Source organism: Natrix helvetica, assembly GCF_964273705.1.
Source record: "Natrix helvetica genome assembly, chromosome: 3".
In the NCBI taxonomy this organism is placed as follows: domain Eukaryota; kingdom Metazoa; phylum Chordata; class Lepidosauria; order Squamata; family Natricidae; genus Natrix; species Natrix helvetica.
The window spans coordinates 43,361,471-43,386,178 of record NC_138549.1 but is presented as its reverse complement, the minus strand read 5'-3'; the positions used below and the strand labels follow the sequence as shown (position 1 = coordinate 43,386,178).

Sequence of the window (24,708 nt, the reverse complement as noted above, 5' to 3'; positions counted from 1 at the left end):
AATATTTACAAAATGTGAGGGGTGCACTCATTTCTGTGATATACTGTACATAGATACATACACACTGTATGTATCTATGTATGTATGTATATATGTGTGTGTGTATATGTGTGTGTGTGTGTGTGTTGTATTTGTACTGATAAATAAATAAAGGAAGACTAGTATAGATCTATTTCGAGCTAATTAGTTCTCATCAGCTAGCCATACCCTTACTGGGATTTGAACCTGGGCTGTATTAGGCAGGAGTCTTAGCCACTAAGCCACAGGCTCTCCTCCTTATCAGTTGAGCCAGGGAAATAGGTATGTATTTGTGTTACAACCCCTGGTATGCCTAAATATGGGAGGAAGGTCACTACTCCCTCTTTCTGTCCTTCGGCTCATCACAGAAGACCATGCAGGCAGAAAACCATATGCCTGCATGGTTTTCTGTGATGAGCCGAAGGACAGAAAGAGGGAGTAGTGACCTTCCTCCCATATTTAGGTACACCAGGGGTTGTAACACACACACACACACACACACACACACACACATATATATAAAATTTGTGTTGTATTTGTACTGATAAATAAATAAAGGGAGACTAGTATAGATCTATTTTGAGCTAATTAGCTCTCATCAGCTAGCCATACCCTTACTGGGATTTGAAGTGACCTTCCTCCCATATTTAGTCATACCAGGGATTGTAACACAAACACACACACACACACACATACATACATACATACATACATACATACATACATGCATGCTGGTTTTGTTGTATTCGGGTCTTTTCCCGTGTAGGATTGAGATTGTCTTGGCCAAGACAATCTCAATCCTACACGGGGAAAGATCAGAATACAACAAAACCAGCATACCTACTATCTATACTAGTCTCCCTTTATTTATTTATCAGCACAAATACAACAGATATAAAAAGGCAACATTAAAAAAAATGGTTTTCTACCTGCATGGTCTTCTGTAATGAACCGCAGGACAGAAAGGGGGAGTAGTGAGCTCCCTATTCAGAAACCAGCCAATCAGTCAGTCAGTCACTAAGAAGCATGCTACAGGAGTTAGAGTTCCAAATATATAGGAACATTTCTTCACTAATCTTCAGAATCAAAATTTCTGGATTTAGTGTCTTCATTAGGCCAATAGCAATAAAAATGTTTAGTAATTGCAGGCTCTAAGAAATAGAAAGGGGATTTTAAAAAAAGCGATATAGTAATTCTCTTTTCAATTTCAGTTTTAAATGAAATGTGAATGAGCTTCAGGATTGCAATTTGGAAGTTATCAGATGGTGTTGAATTACAGCTAGACCTCTAAAGCCTTTTTCTTCATGTGACTGTTGTCATTTATAGGAAAGGATACTGATATATTAGCTGGGTGAAGGCTCATATAAAGCTATATAAAAGAAAGTTGGCAGGATTTTTTTTTTTATAGACAACTGAAGAATTTTACAAATATTGTTTATCTTGAAAGTTGGGATTATATTGTTCCATTAGGTTGATTCATAAGCTCTATAAGGAATGCATACACTTTTAGTTTTGGTTCAATCCTTCTAATTTCTATTAAAATTTAGATTATCTTTTAGTATATCCTTTAGGTTCCACATAACGCTGTTTAATAAACATACATTTCCCGACAAAATTAGGACTCCTTCTGCACTTTGATAGACTTATATAGACTGTATTTGCAAATGGTCACTAGAAGTTGAACAAAATATAGATGACACAAAGAATAACAATTAGAAGTGGCAAACATACAAGATGTAAATTCAAGTTTTATTTTTTTGTAAGTAATATTTATTCCTGTGAATAAAAAAATCAAGATTTTCTCGGCATACATATTTTAAAAAAATTCTAGCAACGTTTCTTTCAATAAATGTGTCTAGTAGCAGTAATGTTTCTAGTAGAAGTAATCCACAGAACAGTAGAATAGCACTTCATTTTATTTATTTATTATATTTATTAAGAATTTTACACAAAGAACAAATATAAAGAAACAAAAAAAAGAAAAAATATGTAAAAAAAGAAAAAAGTTATAAAATATAATAAATTTTAACCTTTTCTTTAAGAAACATTAACAAACATCATCTCCCGTCTCTCTGAAGTTTTCTTGAAATCCCTTCAACCTTTATTTAATTCTCATCTGTTTCAATTATTGAATCTATCAATCATTGCCTTTTTTACAAAGAGATTATAAACTCCTAGACCCATACATATATATGACAGAGGTGGGCTTCAGCCGGTTCGGACCGGTTTGGGTGAACCAATTGTTAAATTTTTGTGCAGTTTGGAGAACAGCAAATCACACCACTGGTTGGCCTCTCTCCGCCACCTCTCCCGGCCCCTGCATTCCTTATTGCTCCTTGCCCACCTTGGGTGATGCCTAGATTCATGCCCACTGCTTTCCCCGTAACATCCGTGGCCCAGCCCGCTTGCCTGACCTCCCCTTGGTCCCCACAGCCCAGGGTGCCTGCCTGCCGTCTCCACTACCATTCCTGTGGCCCAGCCTGCTTGCCTCCCTTCCCCTTGGTTCCTGCGGCACAACCTGCTTGCCTGCCTTTCCCAGCAGCACAGCCCGCTTGTCTGCCTTCCCCGTGGTCCCTGCAGCCCAGCCCACTTGCCTGCCTTCCCTGTGGCCCACTCCTCGTGTGCCTCCAATGTGGCCTCATTGCCTGCCCACTGGCAAACAATGGATGCTGCAGGGACAGGATGATTTCCTATGTACCATTGTGAGACCCTTCTCTCTCCCCTCCTGGTCTAGCAAAATAAAAACCCATCTAAAGATCATGACTGCCTACCAAGCCTGCCGAGCACATGCTGGCAAAATGAGGCTAGGGGAAAAAAAGAGAAGTGTTGATGGAAATGCCCCATTTTCCACCTCCATTGGGTTGTCTGTGCCATGCTGGATCGGGATGGGGAGGTGGGTGGGGGAAGCAAAAAGCCCACTCAGTCCTTACGTACTCACCAGCATGAGACAGAATCTTTCTTCCAGCTTGCCGGTTCAGGCATTGGGAGCTTGAGGGTAGATTGTGTGCCCAGAAGTCTGTCTGCTGCTGCTCCAATCCTGGCTGTGGTTGCAGAGGCCACCAACAGGCTTGTTAAGGCATGAAATATGCTGCCGCTAAGCTTCTGGGTACCAGGCACAAGCAGTGGAAGAAAGGGAGTCTGATTTTGAGGTCGGGGTTTTCCAAGGCTGGTCCTAGAGAGAGACAGGGATCAGTGTTCCTTGCCTCCCTGCGGCTCTAATTCTTAAAACTTTTGGGAGGTTGCATGCATGGGGTGCTGGGGGTACCAGTGCCTGGAGCAAGAGGGGACCACAGGCTGACTAGGTGGGGAAGGGGTACTTGATTTCCAGCACTCATGCAGAGAACCAAGGCTTGGAGCAGCAGTACTGATTTGGAGCTTGTTAAGGAGGACCGCTCTGCCCTAGCCATGCATTTTCCAGCATGGGCTATTTGGAGTGAAAAGCATGCAGTATGCTTCTGCTAAGCTCCTGGGTTCTTTGCTGTCACCTGAACCCAGGAGCTTAGTGGCAGCATATTTCATACCTTAACAAGCCCACTGGTGGCCTCTGCAGCCAGAGCCGGGCTTGGAGCAGCAGCAGATGGACTTCCGGGTACACAAAGCTCCCAGTGCCTGAACTGGGCAGCTGGAAGAGAGATTTGCTGTCGTGCTGGTGAGTACAGACCAAGTGCACTTTTTGATTCCCCCCCCCACCTCCCCGTCCCAATCCAGCGTGGCACAGACAGCCCAATGGACTTGTAAAATGGGGTTTTCCATCACTTCTCTTTTTTTTCCCCCTAGCCTCTTTTTGCCAGCATGCACTCGGCAGGTTAGCAGGCAGTCATAATCTTTAGATGGGCTTTTATTTTGTCAGCCCCAGAGGGGGGGGGGTAAATGGGCTCGGAATGGTACATAGGAAATCGCCCTGTCTCTGCAGCATCGTTCCACCTGCACCTCCCCACCTTGCCGTGAATGACGTTGAGTTGGCCATGCCCACTCAGTTGCATGTACTCCCTTCAGCCACGCCCACCCAACCAGTCACTAGGAAGAACTGCTTGTTAAATTACTTGAATTCCACAACTGATATTTGAATATTAAAGCTCTGTCCAATCTATTTGGACAATCTACTGCCCTATCTATTTCTAGATAAATTGGCCTGTAATGTCATTTAAAAACTGGTTTCTCAATTTAGGTTTATTATTCTGGGAAACTTCAGCTATGCTTCTTCCATTAAATTATATGGAAGAGATTCTGACAGCACATAGGACAAAATAAACAACAAGACCACTAGAAGAAGATGAAACCTAGCAAACTGATGGAGTAGTATTCATATATTTGATGATCTGCATTATTATAACTATACATGAAGGGCAGAAATATTTGTTTGTGTTTAACTAGTTAGCAAATATTTAACTAGAATGGAAAGAAACATTCATACTCTTATTTAATGAGGGAATTAATTATGCTAAATTTTATAGAAATCTGTACTTAGGTTTTGGCAGCATGTACTTGTTCTAGCAAGTTAGAACAATATTCTCGGTAATATTCTGCCAGTGCAATTTGCTTGAAATTCCTCACTTTTCTCCCGGATCCCTCTGAACATTGTCTAGAACACAAACACATTGGTTGGATTAAAAATAGATATATGTGTTGAAGGGATTTAACTCTGTTCAAGACAAAGGAAAAGAGAAAAGAAATGCAATAATATAAATTATCTTAGATTAAATAATATGAATTAATAATAAAAATGATTTGTTAAAAGAGTAAGGGAAGAAAACTAAGACAAACAGAACAGTGGAAATATAGTCGGGTTTTAACCTGATAATCTGTTGATATATTAGTATTATAACTCCCAGAATTCTCATTCAGCATAATCCTGCATTGTGAAAAAGACGTTACTTTATTAGAATATTTGTGAAAAAACATTTTAGTAATGCATTTCCTTCTGTAATAGTTAATATTACATGATTTTTTTACTCTCAACCTTCTTGGACAGTAAAAAAAAGTACTCAGTTTGCATACTCCTTGGGAAACCAAAATAAGCAATGCTTTCTTTAGAAACATAATTCTTGAGATAGTTTACACAGCAGGAGTATAAAACTGCAAATATAGCTGTTTAAAATGCATGTATTTGGTAATACTTTAGTGATGCTGCTGATAACTGGGTCATTCAGATATATTTTCCCTTAAAACCTGGCTGTCCTATATAGCAAAAGAAAATAAAAAAAATACTTGAATAATCCAAAAGCTTTATTATGAGACAATATTTTTTGTCTTTTATAAAATGTGAACATTTTTAAGGCTCAAACTATTTGTAGTATAAGTTATTGTGTGATCAACAATTATAATAATTAAACCTAATGGACTTTGTCAAATAAGAATAACTGTTAATTTTAGCAACTCTAAAATGATATTGTTACCTCTTCCAAGCAGGAATGTTTATAAATATAGTTGAGCCAAAGCAATTCCTGGTTGTTTTGGGGAAACCAGGATAGTGCAATGGATAAGATATTAAATTCAGATGCATAAAGTCCAAATTACTGAAGACTTCTCTCTTTCTCAGCCCAGTTAAACTAACAGAATGCTAAAGGGATGAAATTAAAGGGAATTCGTATGTAAGTTTTTTTTTTAAAATTCTTAGAAAAGATAGGCTAAATTTTAATTGTTGATTATCATGTTGAATTTTCTAGATATGGTACCTTCCTGAAAAGATATTCCCAAATTATGATAAACTAAGCATATTAGTATTAATGCATACAATGTACAACTTCATTTTTTTAAATCCATGAACTACATGGCAGTGTATCAGTGCAAGACATTATGTCAGATGCTTACTTAACTAGTTTAATGCTAATTTAATTCCTTGTGTGGTGTTAAAATTCATAAGGGATTATTTTCATGATAAAACTGCTAACAAAATTGATTTAGTTTTAGGGCAGGGATGAAAGCAGATTAAAAACTGTAATGTCATACCTGTAATACCTGTAAAACAGGTATTTATGTTTGCTTGTTCATTATTCTGAATTATTAAACAAATGTAAAAATGGTCTTCAAATTTTATTGGACCCATTTCAACAATTTCAGCCTGTTATTATAAAAGAAATGTTTTACATTGGCAGATTTCACACACTGAATGATCTGGTTCAGACCTGAATCAGCAGAAGAATTTTCATTTCACCGTGGCTTTAATGCAATAATCTCAAAACATCTTCAAATTGTAGAGGTCATTAAACAGTGGTATTCCTATTAAAAGCCTAATAAAATATCAAAATGCATGCTCAGTGTACCTGGGTTATTAATGTGGCTTCTATATAAAAAAAATCAAAGTAGACCATTTTTACTTCCTCAGTAATCTCTTTTTCAAATTATTTAACGCTTTCTAAACAATTGCTTATTTCCCTAACAAAAATTTGGCTAACCTCATAGCTATCAAACCATGTTATTAATTCTAATTAACATCAGTAGCATAATGGTGTGTAAAGTAATTTGGAGAATGGACTAAAGAGACAAAAGATGTATAGTTTTTGCCCTCTTTAGGATCTGAGGCAGTATTAATAATTTGTGTTGAAAAAAAATACAGATTTTTTTATATGGTGGGTAACAATGGCCCCTTTATGACTTTTGGGCTTCAAGTCCCAGAATTTTGGGAGTTGAAGAGCACATAAAAGGCCCATCATTCCCCATCCCTGTGCTAAATAAATACACTTATTTTCTGTAGATAGGCACAATTGGTAGGCTGTGTAGCAGGATTACTTATTCTAGCCCTACACAACATCCTTGGCATTTCATTTTTAAGAACCCTTTGCAATTGACAATACAATGAGATTTGTATCATTAAAGTAAAGTAAGGTTAGGAGAAATTTAGAACTACTAGCAGAGTACTCTATATTTGAAGAAGTAATGTTGTAGGAACCTAAATAGTTTGCAGTCTTCTCTTACACCCAAGTGCCATGTTTTGATAGAGACAGATTTAGAATCTTGAATAATTTAGAATTTTGATAAAAAGTAGCAGATGGTAGCTGTTTGATATTGGCTACCAGATCTGAGTTGCAAACTCCAGATAATTAGTTTACAACTCAAATATAGTAGCTTTCTGTTAATAAATAGTTTTCTTGCAGACGTCGCCAGTCAAAAAATAACTGTGCATTAGAAAACAATTAGCCCTCCAGGTCAATACCTAAGGCTGGTATAAGTTGTCATTGTTTTAATTTAAATAATCTTTAAAAGATCAATTGTACACAGGGAATTTGATGAACATTGAAAGATTCCACATTGCATCCTTTAGCACTGTTAATTGTTTTCTCTATAAGTGCAGACGGTAACTTATAGAGATGGATAGATAAAGGGGAACAAGCACCGTTACTTATCTAATACAAAATTGTTTGATATTAATTTATGGAGATGAAGCAACTTTGATGGGCTTCTTGAACATTTAGTTGTTACATGTCACATGAAGAATTAGTGGAATACCTACTACCACAATTTAGTTGTAATACAACTACAAATGACATTTTAATTTAATTATTGAGTTAGTGTACAAAGTATAACAAGGATCCTAGGTTTTGAAAACATTATCATGGCTTCTGTATGTCTTGTTTGCCTTCAACTATTTCTAACTATAATACAGATGTATCATTACAAGATCCATTCTAGTAATCATTGAGTATACAATGTGGGGCATTTCAAATTTGCTGGAGAATAATATTCTAATTGTTGTTGTTAGTTGTGAAGTCATGTCCGACTCATTGTGACCCCATGGACAATATTCCTCCAGACCTTCTTGACCTCTACCATCCTCTGGAGTCCATTTAAGCTCACGCCTACTGCTTCAGTGACTTCATCCAGCCACTTCATTCTCTGTCGTCTCCTTCTTCTTTTGCCCTCAATTTTTCCCAACATTGGGCTCTTCTCCAGTTAATCCTTCCTTCTCATTAGGTGGCCAAAGTATTTGAATTTCATCTTCAGGATCTGGCCTTCTAAAGAGCAGTCAGGGTAGGACTGACTGGTTTGAGTGCCTTGAAGTCCAGCACCAATATTCTAATTTATGATTGATATTAGTGATTGATGTAATATAGTGCTTCCGGAGGGCACATGTCCATGTCTCTATTTTATGTTTTAGTTTAATAACCTCAAAAAAATGCTTCTTGATATCATTAGACCTGTATATTTCTTTTTATCCACTCTTAATTAACTGCTTTATTGTAATTTATATATGTTTTCCTTTTTTATTATTGATACTAGCTCAATAATTAAATAAAAATGTAATGTGCTATATCAGTTCACCAGTAACCAAAAATATTTTGGTCTTTTTGCATCCTCAAAGGGAAGTGACATTTCCAATGTCAAGTAAAACACAAGACTAGAGGCAAGGATAAAAAATATAATTTGCATAATATTACAGTTTGAATGTAAAAAATAGCTTTCCAAAATAAATGTGCAGGGAGGGAACACAGAGATTCTTTGCAACTTTTAAACTGTAGTTTTTGTATTCATTTGCAAGCCATTATAGATGTTTTAGAAATGATATAACATTCATTTGGATAGCAAACACTATTCATTGCAGCGATGGAGATTTGGATATGGAGTTCGGACTTAATGCCATATTGAATAGAAATATTAATTGCAGAGGTCTCTGTATTGTTGAATTTATAAAGGCCAATTTAGAGTACCAAAGGAATAACATTTAAAGTAGTCGTATGAAAGTTTTATAATGAATTTGCTTGTATTTGCATATTGATGTGTGTGTTCCCATGAATTCATTAAAATATACATTTCCTAGAATCAACCTTGTTTCTTGGTGACTAGAGAATGCCCATATTATTTTCTTGGTGACAGCTTAGAATTAATTTGTCCCTAGTGGGAATTTTTTTTAAAAAAAAACTTTCTAATCGGTGATCATGTGTTTCCTGATGATCTCCTATCTAATTTAATACAAAGCCTATTTAGGTTTTTTGAATCAGTGAATTCAGCTAGGTAAGTCCATCTTCTTCAGGGAGAGCTACAGCATTTAGTTATTTTAAGTTGGCTGTTAATATCAACAATACTGTATGACATTGGTATTAAATTTTCAAAATGAAAATATTCATGTGAAATATTGATTCTTGTGGGTGTAAAGAGAAATCTAGAAGGCACATATAAAATATTTATGAATACATTTGCCTTTTTGAGAAACAAAGTATCTGTCCCTCTTCTTTTACCTAAACTGCTGCAGAAGTCATAGTTTGGATTTACTACATTAATCAGTAAGGCAAAAGAGCCATTGGTCACCACACCAATGAATTTGAATTTCATTTCATTTCATTTTGGTAATCACCCCTGCAATACATTGGTTTTTTGACTCAGACACTACTAGAATGTTGACAATAGATGTCAGCCAACACTTAACTGATACATTTATTTGTTGTAACATGAAACCACTATAATAATGGGTCTTTTTCTTACTTCTTACCTGAATTGATTAATTGCTTTAATTGCTTCCGATTTTAAATGCGTTATTAAGCCTTTTAATTATGCATGTTGCATTTGTCTTTTAAAAAAATAAGTAAAAGAATATCATGGAAGTCATTGCACAATTATTTGCATAGTGTGGATTAAATAAACATTTTTGAGCAGACTTGTATTTTGTACAGTGCAAAGACATATAAAGGAAAAAAATTCTGGTCATTCTCTTTTTATTTTCTATATGCAACAGGAAATTAAAAATGTGAATTTATATTTCAAAATAACTAAGCTATTCATAAAATCAACAGCAAAGGAAGTTTTTCTAAAATTTGGCAGCAGCTCAAAACTTACTGTTGCATTCTTAATCTTTAGCAATAACAGTAATGATATGATATGATAATGCTTCAATAATTTTCAGTAGTTAATAGAATTGGTACAGATTGAGCAAATCATACAATACATATTTTGAATTTAACATATGTATGTATCAGTGACGTGCGGTGAGGGTTATGGCTGGGGAGGCTGGTGACGTCATCAGGAAGGCGGGGAATGGGACCACGTGTGCAGCACACGTGGTCTCATTCTCCGCCTTCCTGAGTGAACATTAAGGGGACCGCAGCGTAGCATTGCTTCCTCCACCGGCACCAGTCCCTTTCACCCCGCTCAAGCCTTGCCGCCTGCAGCCACCGCCCGCCCTCGCTGCTCCTTTCGTTGCTTGCCTGCCCGCCTCTAAGGCACGCCAAAGCCTCCTTCGTCCCCCCCCAGCGCGCGCCCTTTTTATTTCCCGCGACACCCCCCCATTTCAGGAAAGCTTTCCCCATTGCCTGGGGGGTGAGGGGGGCGGCTCCTCTCCCCCCACTCCCTCCGTCCCTGCCTCTCTCCTCAGCCCCAAAGCTCCATCCGCGCGACTCACTTCCAAGGCGGTGGCTGCTCCATCCCGCTCCGGCTCTGGAAGCGACCGAAGATCAGGCTGCATCGCTCGCTCGCTCGCCGGACTGCTTCGGCGCCATTCTGGCTACCTCTGTCCATCCGCGCCCGGGAGCTGCGGAGGCAGAAATGTTGTCGGCGCCTCCGGATGACGAACCAGTCGCTTGCTTTCGTCATCGGGAGGCCGATAACATTTCTGCCTCCGCAGCTCCCGGGCGCGGCCGGATGAAGGTAGCCAGAATGGCGCCGAGGCAGTCCGGTGGACGAGTGACCGAAGATCTCGCTGCCTCGCTCGCTCGCTCGCTCGCCCGCCAGACTGCTTCGGCGCCATTCTGGCTACCTCCGTCCATCCGCGCCCGGGAGCTGCGGAGGCAGAAATGTTATCGGCCTCCCGATGACGAAAGCAAGCGACTGGTTTGTCATCCGGAGGCGCCGACAACATTTCTGCCTCCGCAGCTCCCGGGCACGGCCGGACGGATGTATATAATATTATATATATATATAGTATATAATATTATATACTATTATTCCATGAAGAGAGGTGAGGCCCTGCCTCCCTTGCCTCTACTGACCGCACATCACTGGTATGTATGTATGTATAAGTTCTGACTTTCAGTGTAATTGCCTCATATTTTCATTTTATAAATGTGACAAACACTGTTTGATTCTGTTATTTTTTATTGTATAAGTACTGGAAATTCTAGGAGATTGCAGTAAATGGAGGGATAAAAATCTTCACATAACAACAACTAGAAGAGAACAAAGACATTGCAAATATTTTATGAACAAAATGAATTCAATTAATTTTAAAATGCAGACATGTATTTATTGTTTAATAAATAATGTATTGTTCAGTATAAGAAAAGAATAGCTTAAATAAAATAATTGTTTCGAAATATGCCACATTGGCAATACATAAATAAAAGTACAGATGTAGTTCAGCTATTGTAGTTGGCTTTGAATGACAACTCTTATTGGAATAGCATAAGTAATTTTACATTGACATTGATGGCAAAACAATACAATATTTACTTTTGCATGAGGCTTCAAACTGTTAAATGTACATGATTTATCGTGTTTTACTAATAACTATTAACAGTGGCAAAGAAAGCTTTGCTTTTGATCATGTTAGGTTTGCTCCTCTTTAATGCCACAAAAGTTGAAATTTAATTTTTCGGAAAGCAATGGTCTGGTTAATTGTTGTCATTGTTAGGAAATTTCTCCTTAATTTTCCTTGATTAGTTTCTTTGTCTTTGTTGTACTTTGGAAAATAAGTTGACTTCCTCTTATTTGTAACAGCCCCTCAAATACTGGAATACTGTTATCATGTCGCCCCTAATCTTTCTTTTCTCCAGACTGGCCATACCCAATTCCTGCACATTTCTCACTGTTAGGAAGTTTCTCCTTAGTTCCAGGTTGCTTCTGTTCTTGATTAGTTTCCATCCATTGTTTTTTGTCCTGCCTATAGGTGCTTTGATAAATAAGTTGACCCCTTCTTCTTTGTGGCAACCTCTAAAATACTGGAATAATGCTATCATGTCACCCCTAGCCTTTCTTTTCTCTAGAATAGCCAATCCAAATCCTGCAACCATACTTCAAATGTTTTTGTCTCCAGGCTGTTAATCATCTTAGTTGCTCTTCTTTGCACTTTTCCCAAAGTCTCACCATCTTTTTTGTAATGTGGCGACCAAAACTGAATGCAGTGTTCCTGGTCAATATTCCCTCTAATTTTTTTTTGGTGTGAACTGAAAAGTATAGTGTTTGAGCGGCACATTTTCATGCCTGAGCACCTGATTTTTTTTCCACAAATGTCACCTAAGACAATAACGAAATCAGTGTTACTTGAAACTCAAAGTTATGTTTATTCAAGGTACCCCCTTAATTAAAAGTGTTATATAATATCAGTATCACTTAACAACACTCCTGCTTAGGAACCAAAATGTTGGTTCAGAAACTCTGCCATTTGAAGTGCGCAAGTCTTAAAGCTGTCAAGTTACTCCCAGAATTCCTCAAGTCATGTTGCTCTTTTGCGTTGGCACCGCTCTGGCTACCTCCGTCCAGACATGGCAGCTGCGGTGACATCATCAGCCTGGATCTGCTCCATCTTCGTTTTTTTTCACCGGGGGCAGGGCCGCTGCTGAAGATGCCGACGAGCCCCCGCCGTCACCAGAATAACTGCTGCCGCCTCCTCCTCCAACAGCACCACCGCATTTGCTGCCCGGCATTGCGGCTGAGCTGAAGCCGCCAAAGCTCCCGCCGGTGCACATGCCCGTGGCAGCAGTGGCGGTGCCTCCCCCTCCGCTCGGAGCACCTGAGCTGGGCCCCACATTATCCCTGCTGCCTCCTCCTCGGCCATCCTGCTTTTGAGGAGCCATGAAGCGTTATTTTTCCTGCTCCCGCCCCCTCCGCCGCCTTCCTACTGGCTCCCGCGATGGCGCCGCCGTCGGGTTCCTCCTCGCCATCTCACCTTTACCAGGGCTCCGGCGCCCTTTTCCCCTCCCGTGGTCAGTTTGCACCTGCCGTACAGCTCCCGCCCCGCAGGAAAAAAAAGGCCTCATGGCTCCTCAAAAGCACGGCAGCAGAGGAGGCGATGGCAGGGGTAATGTGGGGTCCAGGGAGTTTTGGCGGCTTCACCTCAGCCACAGTGCCGGGCGGCAAATCCAGCAGTGCTGTTGGAGGAGGAGGCGGCAGCAGTTATTCTGGTGGCGGCGGGGGCTTTGGTGGCTTCAACTCAAACTACACAAACTACCGCCTGTTCCGATTAGCTGGCCTGGCATAATTATAATTATAAATGTTACAACTGTGAACTCCTGGTAGCATACTCTCACCTGGTTATTTTAAGGGTAATGTTTTAATTTCTAATTGTTTTTAGGGCTTTTAGACCCATATTTATTCTTCAGTACAGTACTGTTAATTTTAACCTCCTCTACATATATATGTATTTTTATAGTTATATTTATATTTGTATTTTATCTTTATTTGTTGTGTGGACTGTACACCGCCCCGAGTCCCTTTTTGGGAGAGGGGGCGGTTTAGAAATACGAAGAATAAATAAAATAAATAAATACCGCCAGTCGCCCCATGCTCATCAAAGAAAGTCTGTGGGGATCCTTTGCGGGCAGCCTTTTCTAGCCGCCTGCAAAGGACTTCCCCACACTTGCTTTGCTGAATATGGGGCAACTGACGGTAGTTTGAGCAGCGCAGCCAGCCCCTAGGAGGTCCTAGGAGACTGGCCATGCCGCGTAAGCTCCTGCCACCGCCCCCAACCCCGCACCCGTGCTAACCCTAACCAGGACAGAAAATCTGAGGCCCCTCAGCTTCCAGAGCCTGTGACATTAGAAATCACTGTGCGGCAGTTGGAAACTGCTGCACGTTGCTTTCTTGCCACGTGCGCGGCCACGCAGCCGCGCACCTTAGAGGGAACATTGTTCCTGGTGTGGTCTTACTATTTATAAAGCAATAGTAATACTTCACAAGATGTTGATTCTATGCCTCTGTTTATACAAACAAGTATTGCCTTTTTTTGGCTGCTGCTGCACACTGCTAGCTAATATTTAAGTGATCGTCCACTTGGACTCCCAAGGTCTCTGTCACTGCGTTAATTGATTTGCTTAGCTGTGCTGAAATTTACTGTGCAGGTCACAGTTCTTATCTGCAAGTGATTTAGTGCGCCTGGTCCTTCACATTCCATTACTTTCTCTTCTGATCTTCTGTTCGCTTGCCAGGAGGCAGGCACATAGCTCTTGCCAAAATGTAGTTAATTGAGTTAGCACTTTTGTATTTTTATTTTCTTTTATATTAAAAATGTTTTTATTAGATCTTGCTTCGGGTTTATTTTCGCTTATTCAAAAGTATGCTACAAGGAATGCCAAGATCCTCACCTCCTTAATTCAGGGCGAAATTCAAACCCTATCAGTCCCTCTTACAGCTATTGTTTTTGAGCCAGGTTTCACCTAATCTGTATTTGTACCTTTGGTTTTTCCTGCCTAGATGTAAAACCTTGATTTTCTATACATTAATTTCATGTTATTGGGTAGGGCCCATAGTTCAAGTCTCTCAAGATCTTTTTTTGGATCCTGAGCTTGTCTTCTGGGGTGATGGCTATTCCTGCCAGCTTAGTGTCATCTGCAAATTTGATGAGTTCCCCTTCCATTCCCTCATCTAAGTCATTTATGAAGACATTGAAGAGTACTGGGCCTAAGATGGAACCTTGTAGTATCCCACTGTTTACTTCTCTCCATGTAGATGTAGTACCATTAGGGACTACTCATTGAGTACAGTTTGTCAGCCAGTTACAAATCCATCTGGTAGCGATTCTGTCTAGCCCAAATTTTTCTCATTTACCATGAAGTTGGTTGTAGTCTACTTTGTTGAATACCTTGTTGAAGTCTAATTATACTATGTCCACAACATTTTGCTGGTCTATTAATTTATAATCAAAGAATAAAATAAGATTGGTTTGGCATGATCTGTTTTTAATAAACCTGTGCTGGCTACAAGTTATCACTTTCTTTGTTTCTAGATGTTAACAGATCTATTTTTTTAATTACTTTTTTCCCAGTATCTTCCCAAGTATTGATGCTAGGCTGATTGGTCTGTAGTTTCCTGGCTATGTTTTTTCCTCCTTTTTTGAAGATGAGAACCACATCAGTTCTTTTCCAGTCCTCAGGTAGTTCCCTGGTGCTTCAGGATTTTTTAAAGATATGGTACATATATAGTGAGATAATATATGCTTGCTCCTTCAGAACTCTGGTCCTGGTGAATTATATTAATCAAGATGAAACCATTTTCTTGCTTTTATTTTTATTTCTAGGCTGTCTTTTTCAGTTATGTTTTTGGTAGGCTGGGCTATAGTTTCTTTTTGTGTGCAGACTGATGCAAAGAATGAGTTAAGCAGCTCTGGTTTCTCTCTACTGCCTGATACTTCTTTGTTATCTTCTTTCTTTAGTAAGGCCAATTGTTTGCTTGATTTTTTTTCTTGTTATTTATGTGTTGAAAGAAACTGGTTTTTTTATCTTTGACTTTTGTGCAACCATGCTGGTTTCTTCTTGGATTTCTTGTATTGCTTTTTTAGTGGTATTGGGTTGGACTGGGCTTTTATGATCGTATTTTTCAGAGATTTCCATGCTTCTTGAGTTTATTTCCCCTTTAGGAGTTTTATTGATGGCATTTTTCTTAGACTCTCTGAGTTTGTTACATTTTAGCTGCACTATTAAATATAGTGAATTTGAAAAAAAAAATGCTTTGGTCATCTAGGATTTAATAAGAGATGAGAGGGCTAGGAAACCCAAGAAAGGGTTTCTTTCTTGGAAATGTGCTGACCTTTCAAGTGTGATGTGTCTTTCCCCAGAGCTCTTGGTCTTTCCTAAGTCTTTAAAAAGCTGGCTTTTCCCAGAGTGTTAGAGAAACCTGTTTTTAATGATTTAGGTGAATGATTGCAGTTAGCTTCAGTTGTATTCTTTGTGGGAGGGGGAGATATTTTTTTGCTTACCTGTTTTTAATCTTACATTAGCCATCTAGAATCTCAATATGTGATTTGAGCAACTACATATATAAGTGGCTTAAATAAATACAATTCAGATATTGTTTTCCTATAATTTTCCTTCTCCCTGTTCCATGTGACAGCTCAAATGCATACTAGAATGAAAATATTACTACTAATATTGTGATCCTTAGCAGACAATTTGAAACATCCCAGTGATAAATGTATAAATGGAATATGACAGTGTTCTATGATGGTAGAGAAGTTGTAAAAATATAGAAGGAAACTCTTACATTACAAAAAAATATGGACTTTACAACTCGACCAGGGCAAAGCAATAGACACAATTTATATAGACTTCTGTAAAGCCTTTGATTCAGTGGTATATGACAAACTACTTCACAAACTAAAATCCTATGTAATATCCGGTTCCTTGCATAATTGGATAGCTGCGTTCCTATCAAACAGGCAACAAGTAGTCAAAATAGGAAATGCCCTATCAAACCCTGCACCTGTTAACAATGGTGTCTCCCAAGGTAGCATTTTAGGACCCACAATTTTTATACTTTACAGAAATGACCCTTGCGGTCATATTATTAGCAACTGCTTACTCTTCGTTGATGATGTAAAACTATTCAATACCACCAACAATGCTGCTACCCAATAAAAAGACCTTGACTATGTGTCAAAAAGGTCAAACAATTGGCAACTCTAAAACTCAACCAATAAATGCTCTGTCTTACACATTGGCAAAAAAAATCAAAACACAAAATACAAGGTGGGCGGATATGACCTCGTAGACGACCCCGACTCTGTCAATGATCTTGGAGTACTCATCTCAAATGATCTAAGTGCCAAAACTCACTGTAACAGCATTGCCAAAAAGGCATTAAGAGTTGTAAAGCTAATCCTGCGTAGCTTCTTCGCCAGTAATATTGAACTGCAAACTAGGGCATGCAAAACTTTTGCTAGACCAATTCTTGAATACAGCTCATCTGTCTGGAACCCGCACTGCATATCAGACATTAATACAATCGAATGAGTCCAGAGATATTTCACGAGAAGAGTCTTTCACTCCTCTGCTTGCAACAAAATACCATATTTTTCAGTATAAGACGCACCAAGGTTTTGAAGAGGCAATTTTTTTAAAAAAAAGTAGGTAGGTGGATAGAGGGATAGAGAGGGAGAGAAAGAGAAAGAAATGTAGTAGGTAGGTAGAGAGAGAGAGAGAGAGAGAGAGAGAGAGAGAGAGAGAGAGAAATACAGTAGGTAGGGAGATAGAAAGAGGATATAGGTAGGTAGGTAGGTAGGTAGGTAGGTAGGTAGGTAGGTAGGTAGGTAGCAGTGACGTGCAGTCAGGTAAGGCAAGTGAGGCACAGCCTCCCCACTCTCATCATGAAAAAAAAAGTAAAAGGAAAAAGCTGAGCTAGTTGCTGCCTCACCGTGGATGACTCTGCTCTCCCTCCCCAAGTGTAGTGACTTCCTCCCCAGGCCCCCATTCATTTCTCTCTCACACACACATAGCTGGATAAAACTATATAAAAATCTAGCCCAGCTTCACTGATTACAAGTTTGAAAAGGCAACGTGGCTCCACCTGCAATCAAACTACACTTGGGGAGGGAGAGCACAAGCGAGCACTGAGGAGACCACAGGAGGAGGCAGGAAGCCAGGCAAAGAGCCATGCTGTAGTACACACACTTCCCCCCAGCCTCTTTCTTTTGGAAGTCTCAGATCGGCTCCCCTCCGGCTTCTCTGTCTCTCCTCTCACCCCAGCCTGCCAGCAGGAGGTAGTGGGTGGGCTTTATTGTGTTCCAGGCATTTCCCACCCAGACAGCAGGCTGCATTTGCAATGGTGGAGATGTTTGGGAAAGGCAGCAGGGGAATGGGGGGGGGGGGGATGGCAGAGGAGCTGCTTTCAAGCCACTGGAAAAGATATCCAATCCAACTTTTGTGTGTGTGGGGGTTTGTTTGAGAGTGAGTGAGAGAGGGAAGGGGTAGGAGAGATAGTCCAATCCAACTTGTGTGTGTGTGTGTGTGTGTGTATGTGTGTGTGTGTGTGTTTGAGAGAGGGGGAGGATGGGAGAGAGGGAGGAAGGAGGGGAAGGAGAAGAAAAAGAAAAAGAAAGAAGGAGCAAAGGAGAAAAACAAATGCTGTCGCTTTAAATTGGAACTGAGCATGCCTGGCTGTGGAATTCTGGGAGTTGAAGTCCACAAGTCTAAAAATATTTGAAACTCAGCACTGTGTCAGTGCCTCACCAGTCATAAACCTCACCGCACGCCACTGGTAGGTAGGTAGGTAGGTAGGTAGGTAGGTAGAGGGATAGAGAGAGAGAAATAGAAAGAGAGAGAGAAATGCAGTAGCTAGGTAGGAGAGAGAGAGTAGGTAGGTAGGTAGGTAGGTAGGTAGGTAGGTAGGTAGGTAGGTAGGTAGGTAGATGGAGTGATAGAGAGAGAGAGAGAAATACAGTAGGTAGGTAGGGAGAGAGAGAGAATAGGTAGGTAGGTAGATGTTTCCAGGTGTGTTTATCCATGTGCTGGAGAAGGAAATTGCTGACAATCTGCAGCACCTAAGATTTTGTTTCTGCTGGCACAGCACTTGATTGATCTAATTCTCATCAATCACTCTAAAGAGCTTTCTGAAAGGGAAAAAAAGTTTTTGCACTCTGCAAACCTCCCAAAAATGGCCCGTTTTTTTAAAAAAAGCCATGAATAGCCTTGGGGGGGGGGGGGCTTGCAAAGTGCTCCGGAGGGGCACAAGCAAAAAAAATGGCCCGTTTTTTGCAAAAACAGCCCCATTTTTTGTCAAAAATATTGCATGCATAGCCTTATAGAGGCTTATAGAGTGCTGCTGGGGGTGGGAGGGCAAAAATCGGCCCATTTTTTGCTCATTTCTGCCCTCCCAGCCTCCAGGAGCTCTCTGAAAGCCTCCATAAAGGTATGCAAAGCCATTTTTGTGAAAGGGGCTTCAGGAGGCAAAAAATGCTGTATTTGATGTATAAGACATATCCAGATTTTCAGTCTCTTGAGGAAAAAGATGCATCTTATACTCCGAAAAATACAGTACCTTATGACACCAGACTTGAAATTTTGGGTTTAGACAACTTAGAACTTCGCCATCTTCAATCCGATCTAAGCATAGTACATAAAATGATCTGCTACAGTGTCCTACCTGTCAATGAATACTTCAGCTTCAACCGCAACAACACACGACTCACAATTGATAGAAACTTATGGTAAATCGCTCCAAACCTGATTGCAGAAAATACAACTTCAGTAACAGAATTGTCAATGCCTGGAATGCACTACCTGACAATATGGTTTCTTCCCCAAACCCCCAAAACTTTAACCTTAGACTGTCTACTGTCAACCTCACCCCATTGTTAAGAGGTCTTTAAGGGGTGTGCATAAGTGCACCAGAGTGCCTACCATCCTTGTCTTAATATTGCCTTGTATTTGTATCCATTTCATGTATTCATAATTATGTTTATACATATATTTGTTACCTAATTCATGCTTGATGAAATAAATAAATAAAAATAAAATAATAAATAAATCTGCATATTATTTCATAAACCTGATAAGCTAATACTACTAATGCAAAGTATGTGGTTCTTGGGTAAGGCGAGTGATTTCATTTCAGGACATGCCTGCATCCTCAAAGCCACTGAATGATGATGTTCACAGACAAATTACATAATTACATCTTTCCCACTATTACTCTTGATACTTTAGCATCACAAGAAATAAATGTATATATTCAAAAAGAAGTCATTCCACAAAACTGTTCCCAAGTGTCTCAACAATGCATTGCGTTTAAAGCAAATCATGATCATTTGTTGGTCATTATATATCATTAATCATAGAATGAATATTTTGATTCTTTTTAATTTGCTTCTTTTGTTTCTTAATCTTCAGTGTCTTGTGTTTGAAGATGCTCCCAATGGAGTGAAGGCATCACTGGAGGCGGGTATGCAAGTGATCATGATTCCAGATGAAAACTTGAACAAAGACCTTACGAAAGAAGCAACCCTAGTGCTGGGGTCCATGAGTGATTTCAAACCAGAATTGTTTAGTCTACCACCATTTGATTGAACATAGTTTTTTTTTTAATGGTGTTTTTTTAAAAAGTCATAGTTTTTTTTCTTTTTAGTATTTCATTATTTGCACTTCAGTTTAATTCGGTATTAAAATCACAGAGTTAAAATGTATTTGAAGCCTAAGAGGTTTCTAGATTATGCACTCATTCAAAAAGTAATGCTCTTTTTCATAATTTTTTTTTGGGGGGGTGGGGAGGAAATCAACTAATAGCTCTCCTGACTGTTCTCATTACTTCTTCCATCATTTTTATTTTCAGAAAAATTCAATAAGGAACATTTTCTCTGGGTTTTTGCTGCTGTTGTTGTAAATCACCAGAAATAGTCATGCAGAACTATATTTATTTCGAATGGACTTTAATACAAGATTCTGCCACCAGTGATAAAAGGTGTAAGGTTCTTTGACCATCTAAATAGATATGCTTTAGGTCTCTTTTCAACATCTTTTACATAGTTATCTGTGTTTAACTGAATGTAAACATGTAGTTGAAAATATTGCACAAATAATAATTGGTTGTATAATCTGAATTCGTGCATCATGATAAAAACGTGGGGCACCTATTATCTCAGAGACACTTATGGTTCCAAAGCTCTTTTTATAATCTTCAGAAAGTTTTTGTGACCAAGTGTCACCTTGAATTGCACACAAATAATAACACCACAGTTATCAATAATAATGGCATACTAATTTACTATTTATTTGGTGAGATGTACAGGAAAACTATAATGTAAAATGTAATGCCTAAAATAGGCAAAATAGGGTTAAGGAAAAAATACATAACTCTCCTGTAAATTTATTGACCTAACATTGCATAAACCTGGCACCGTTCAAATGAAATTTTGGAAATGTCATAAATCACAACTTCCATCGAACATAGTTTTTGTTTACCCAAGCTAAAACCCAAGCAAACCATCTCACGGCTTAGTGCTATGTGTGAACCCAATTATGTATTTAAAAATATTTATTTACCTAAATCCATCCAGGAAATAAAACATATTTTATAAAGGGAATGACTTTTTTCCCTTTATGCATTCTTTAAGGATAATTATTTTAATGGAAAAATTATAAATGTATCTGGGATGATTTAATTATTTTTTTTGTATTTAAAAGATGAGCATTTCTATGACTCTATAATATTCAGCAGAGATGATTTTAAGCTGCACAATCAAATGCATATCTTACTATCTTTTTTTTTTCATGTGTACTGTTTTGCTGTTGGATGTTTTCTTTTTCCCAAGCTTTTGCCCTTTTGTCTTTCTTTTCATAGCCAATTGTAAATACATCTTCCAGCTTTGGGGAAACCTTTGCTCTTGAAATCTATTAAATATCACAACCAATGCTTCTTCTCTTCTTCAAACTTGCCTTCTTGCTTGATTAACTTCATCTGATGAAGTCATGACTGATTCAGCTTACTAGATACTGTTTCCTGTGCTGCATTATTGTCTATTTTCAATGTCTATTTTCTATGTCCAGAAAAAACAGTTTCTATGAAAGTAGAAGTCTGTGTACTTAACAGACATACTGCTGAATTCTGGTACAAGGAAAAAAAACGTTTGGAGGTTGAAATTATGTACATTTGTTTTGTGTGGCTTTATTTATGGAATTTACAGAAAATTGTTTTGAATGTTAAGGACATTAGGAATATCCTGCTTATACCTTTTTTAAAATTCATCAAATGATACTCACATATTTGTAGATTTATTAAAAGAATGGTAGGTTATAAATATATGCATGTCTGAATGCTTTAAATTTACAGCATATCTGAATGTTTAGTCTACCACCATTTGATTGAACATAGTTTTTTTTTTAATGGTGTTTTTTTAAAAAGTCATAGTTTTTTTTCTTTTTAGTATTTCATTATTTGCACTTCAGTTTAATTCGGTATTAAAATCACAGAGTTAAAATGTATTTGAAGCCTAAGAGGTTTCTAGATTATGCACTCATTCAAAAAGTAATGCTCTTTTTCATAATTTTTTTTGGGGGGGGTGGGGAGGAAATCAACTAATAGCTCTCCTGACTGTTCTCATTACTTCTTCCATCATTTTTATTTTCAGAAAAATTCAATAAGGAACATTTTCTCTGGGTTTTTGCTGCTGTTGTTGTAAATCACCAGAAATAGTCATGCAGAACTATATTTATTTCGAATGGACTTTAATACAAGATTCTGCCACCAGTGATAAAAGGTGTAAGGTTCTTTGACCATCTAAATAGATATGCTTTAGGTCTCTTTTCAACATCTTTTACATAGTTATCTGTGTTTAACTGAATGTAAACATGTAGTTGAAAATATTGCACAAATAATAATTGGTTGTATAATCTGAATTCGTGCATCATGATAAAAACGTGGGGCACCTATTATCTCAGAGACACTTATGGTTCCAAAGCTCTTTTTATAATCTTCAGAAAGTTTTTGTGACCAAGTGTCACCTTGAATTGCACACAAATAATAACACCACAGTTATCAATAATAATGGCATACTAATTTACTATTTATTTGGTGAGATGTACAGGAAAACTATAATGTAAAATGTAATGCCTAAAATAGGCAAAATAGGGTTAAGGAAAAAATACATAACTCTCCTGTAAATTTATTGACCTAACATTGCATAAACCTGGCACCGTTCAAATGAAATTTTGGAAATGTCATAAATCACAACTTCCATCGAACATAGTTTTTGTTTACCCAAGCTAAAACCCAAGCAAACCATCTCACGGCTTAGTGCTATGTGTGAACCCAATTATGTATTTAAAAATATTTATTTACCTAAATCCATCCAGGAAATAAAACATATTTTATAAAGGGAATGACTTTTTTCCCTTTATGCATTCTTTAAGGATAATTATTTTAATGGAAAAATTATAAATGTATCTGGGATGATTTAATTATTTTTTTTGTATTTAAAAGATGAGCATTTCTATGACTCTATAATATTCAGCAGAGATGATTTTAAGCTGCACAATCAAATGCATATCTTACTATCTTTTTTTTTTCATGTGTACTGTTTTGCTGTTGGATGTTTTCTTTTTCCCAAGCTTTTGCCCTTTTGTCTTTCTTTTCATAGCCAATTGTAAATACATCTTCCAGCTTTGGGGAAACCTTTGCTCTTGAAATCTATTAAATATCACAACCAATGCTTCTTCTCTTCTTCAAACTTGCCTTCTTGCTTGATTAACTTCATCTGATGAAGTCATGACTGATTCAGCTTACTAGATACTGTTTCCTGTGCTGCATTATTGTCTATTTTCAATGTCTATTTTCTATGTCCAGAAAAAACAGTTTCTATGAAAGTAGAAGTCTGTGTACTTAACAGACATACTGCTGAATTCTGGTACAAGGAAAAAAAACGTTTGGAGGTTGAAATTATGTACATTTGTTTTGTGTGGCTTTATTTATGGAATTTACAGAAAATTGTTTTGAATGTTAAGGACATTAGGAATATCCTGCTTATACCTTTTTTAAAATTCATCAAATGATACTCACATATTTGTAGATTTATTAAAAGAATGGTAGGTTATAAATATATGCATGTCTGAATGCTTTAAATTTACAGCATATCTGAATGCTGTAAATTAAAATGCTTTGCTATAATTAATTAAAATAAAACTTTACCTCATGTCCTGAAACATCACTTTTTAGTGTACCAAAGCTTCTGTGTGTGTCTGTGTGTGTTTAAAAAAATCAATTGTTTATTGTTCTCTATTCCTAAAATAACTAGGATTACAACATGACTGTCAGTATATATAACTGAGATTTGTGGTCGAGTTAACCTACTGAAGTGGTTTTGAACCTGTGATCCATGGACCTCTGGAAGGCACAATGTCCTCCACAGAGGGTCTACAAAGACTTGAAGAAATGTTATGATTTCAATATTGAGTTATGTCTTGGTGGTCCATAGCCACAAAAGGTATTTAAATGGGATCTGTGGTGAAGGAAAGGATGAGAACCACTGGCCACTGACCACTTTGGTTAGACCGAAGTGGGTTTTTTTAACCAGCATTCAAAAGATGGTATTCATTCTGTAATTATTTCTATTTCCTAAATATTTGCTGATACTAATCACTTTATTACTATTCTCACAAAAAGTTTTCTTTTTTTGTATTATCTTTGGAATTGCTCTTCTACAGATCGCATAACTACATGTTACATTTTTCTCTACAATTTAATAACTATGAATTTAGGTAACTTCCTACATCTTAGCAAATCCCATAATTATTAGCTATTTTTTGCATCATACACATGGTGTTGGATAAATTTTCCTAATTGTACCCTTTTCTTATAATAAAAGAAAGGAAAAGAATTCTCTTTGATAATCGTATTAAATAAAGTATATCCTTAGGACTGAATCACAGACACTCAAAACATGCAGAACTATTTTTGCCCATTATATGAGTTTTCATGCCACAGTTGTTAAGTGAATCACTATAGTTGTTAAGTTGGTAACAGGGTTGTTAAATGAATCTGGCTTCCCCATTGACTTTGCTTATAAGAAGGTCACAAAAGGCAATCACGTGGCTCTGGGATACTGCAATCATCAAGCATCTGAATTTTGATCACATGACTATAGGGGTGCTACAATGGTCGCGTGAAAAACGGTCATAAGTCACTTTTTTCAGGGCCATTGTCACTTTGAACGGTCAGTAAATTAACTGTTGTAAGTCGAGGACTACCTGTATTTTTTTTTCACTTTACAAAAATTGAATCACACTTTCTTCCACTGACTTATGTTACTTATGTTGGAAAAAGCTTTTAAGCATGAGATAGCTGTCT

The 24,708-nt window shown here is 38.0% G+C and overlaps 1 protein-coding gene across 1 annotated transcript in view; it reads left to right on the top strand.

Moving 5' to 3' along the window:
* Positions 1-24,265, top strand: part of PUDP (pseudouridine 5'-phosphatase) — a 66,149-nt gene extending 41,884 nt beyond the window's left edge. The window contains exon 4 of the mRNA XM_081946023.1: positions 19,761-24,265. Within this exon, the coding sequence (XP_081802149.1) occupies positions 19,761-19,937 (177 nt within the window). The 3' untranslated portion in view covers positions 19,938-24,265. The remainder of the gene's footprint in view (positions 1-19,760) is intronic.
* The last annotated feature ends 443 nt before the right edge of the window (positions 24,266-24,708 follow it).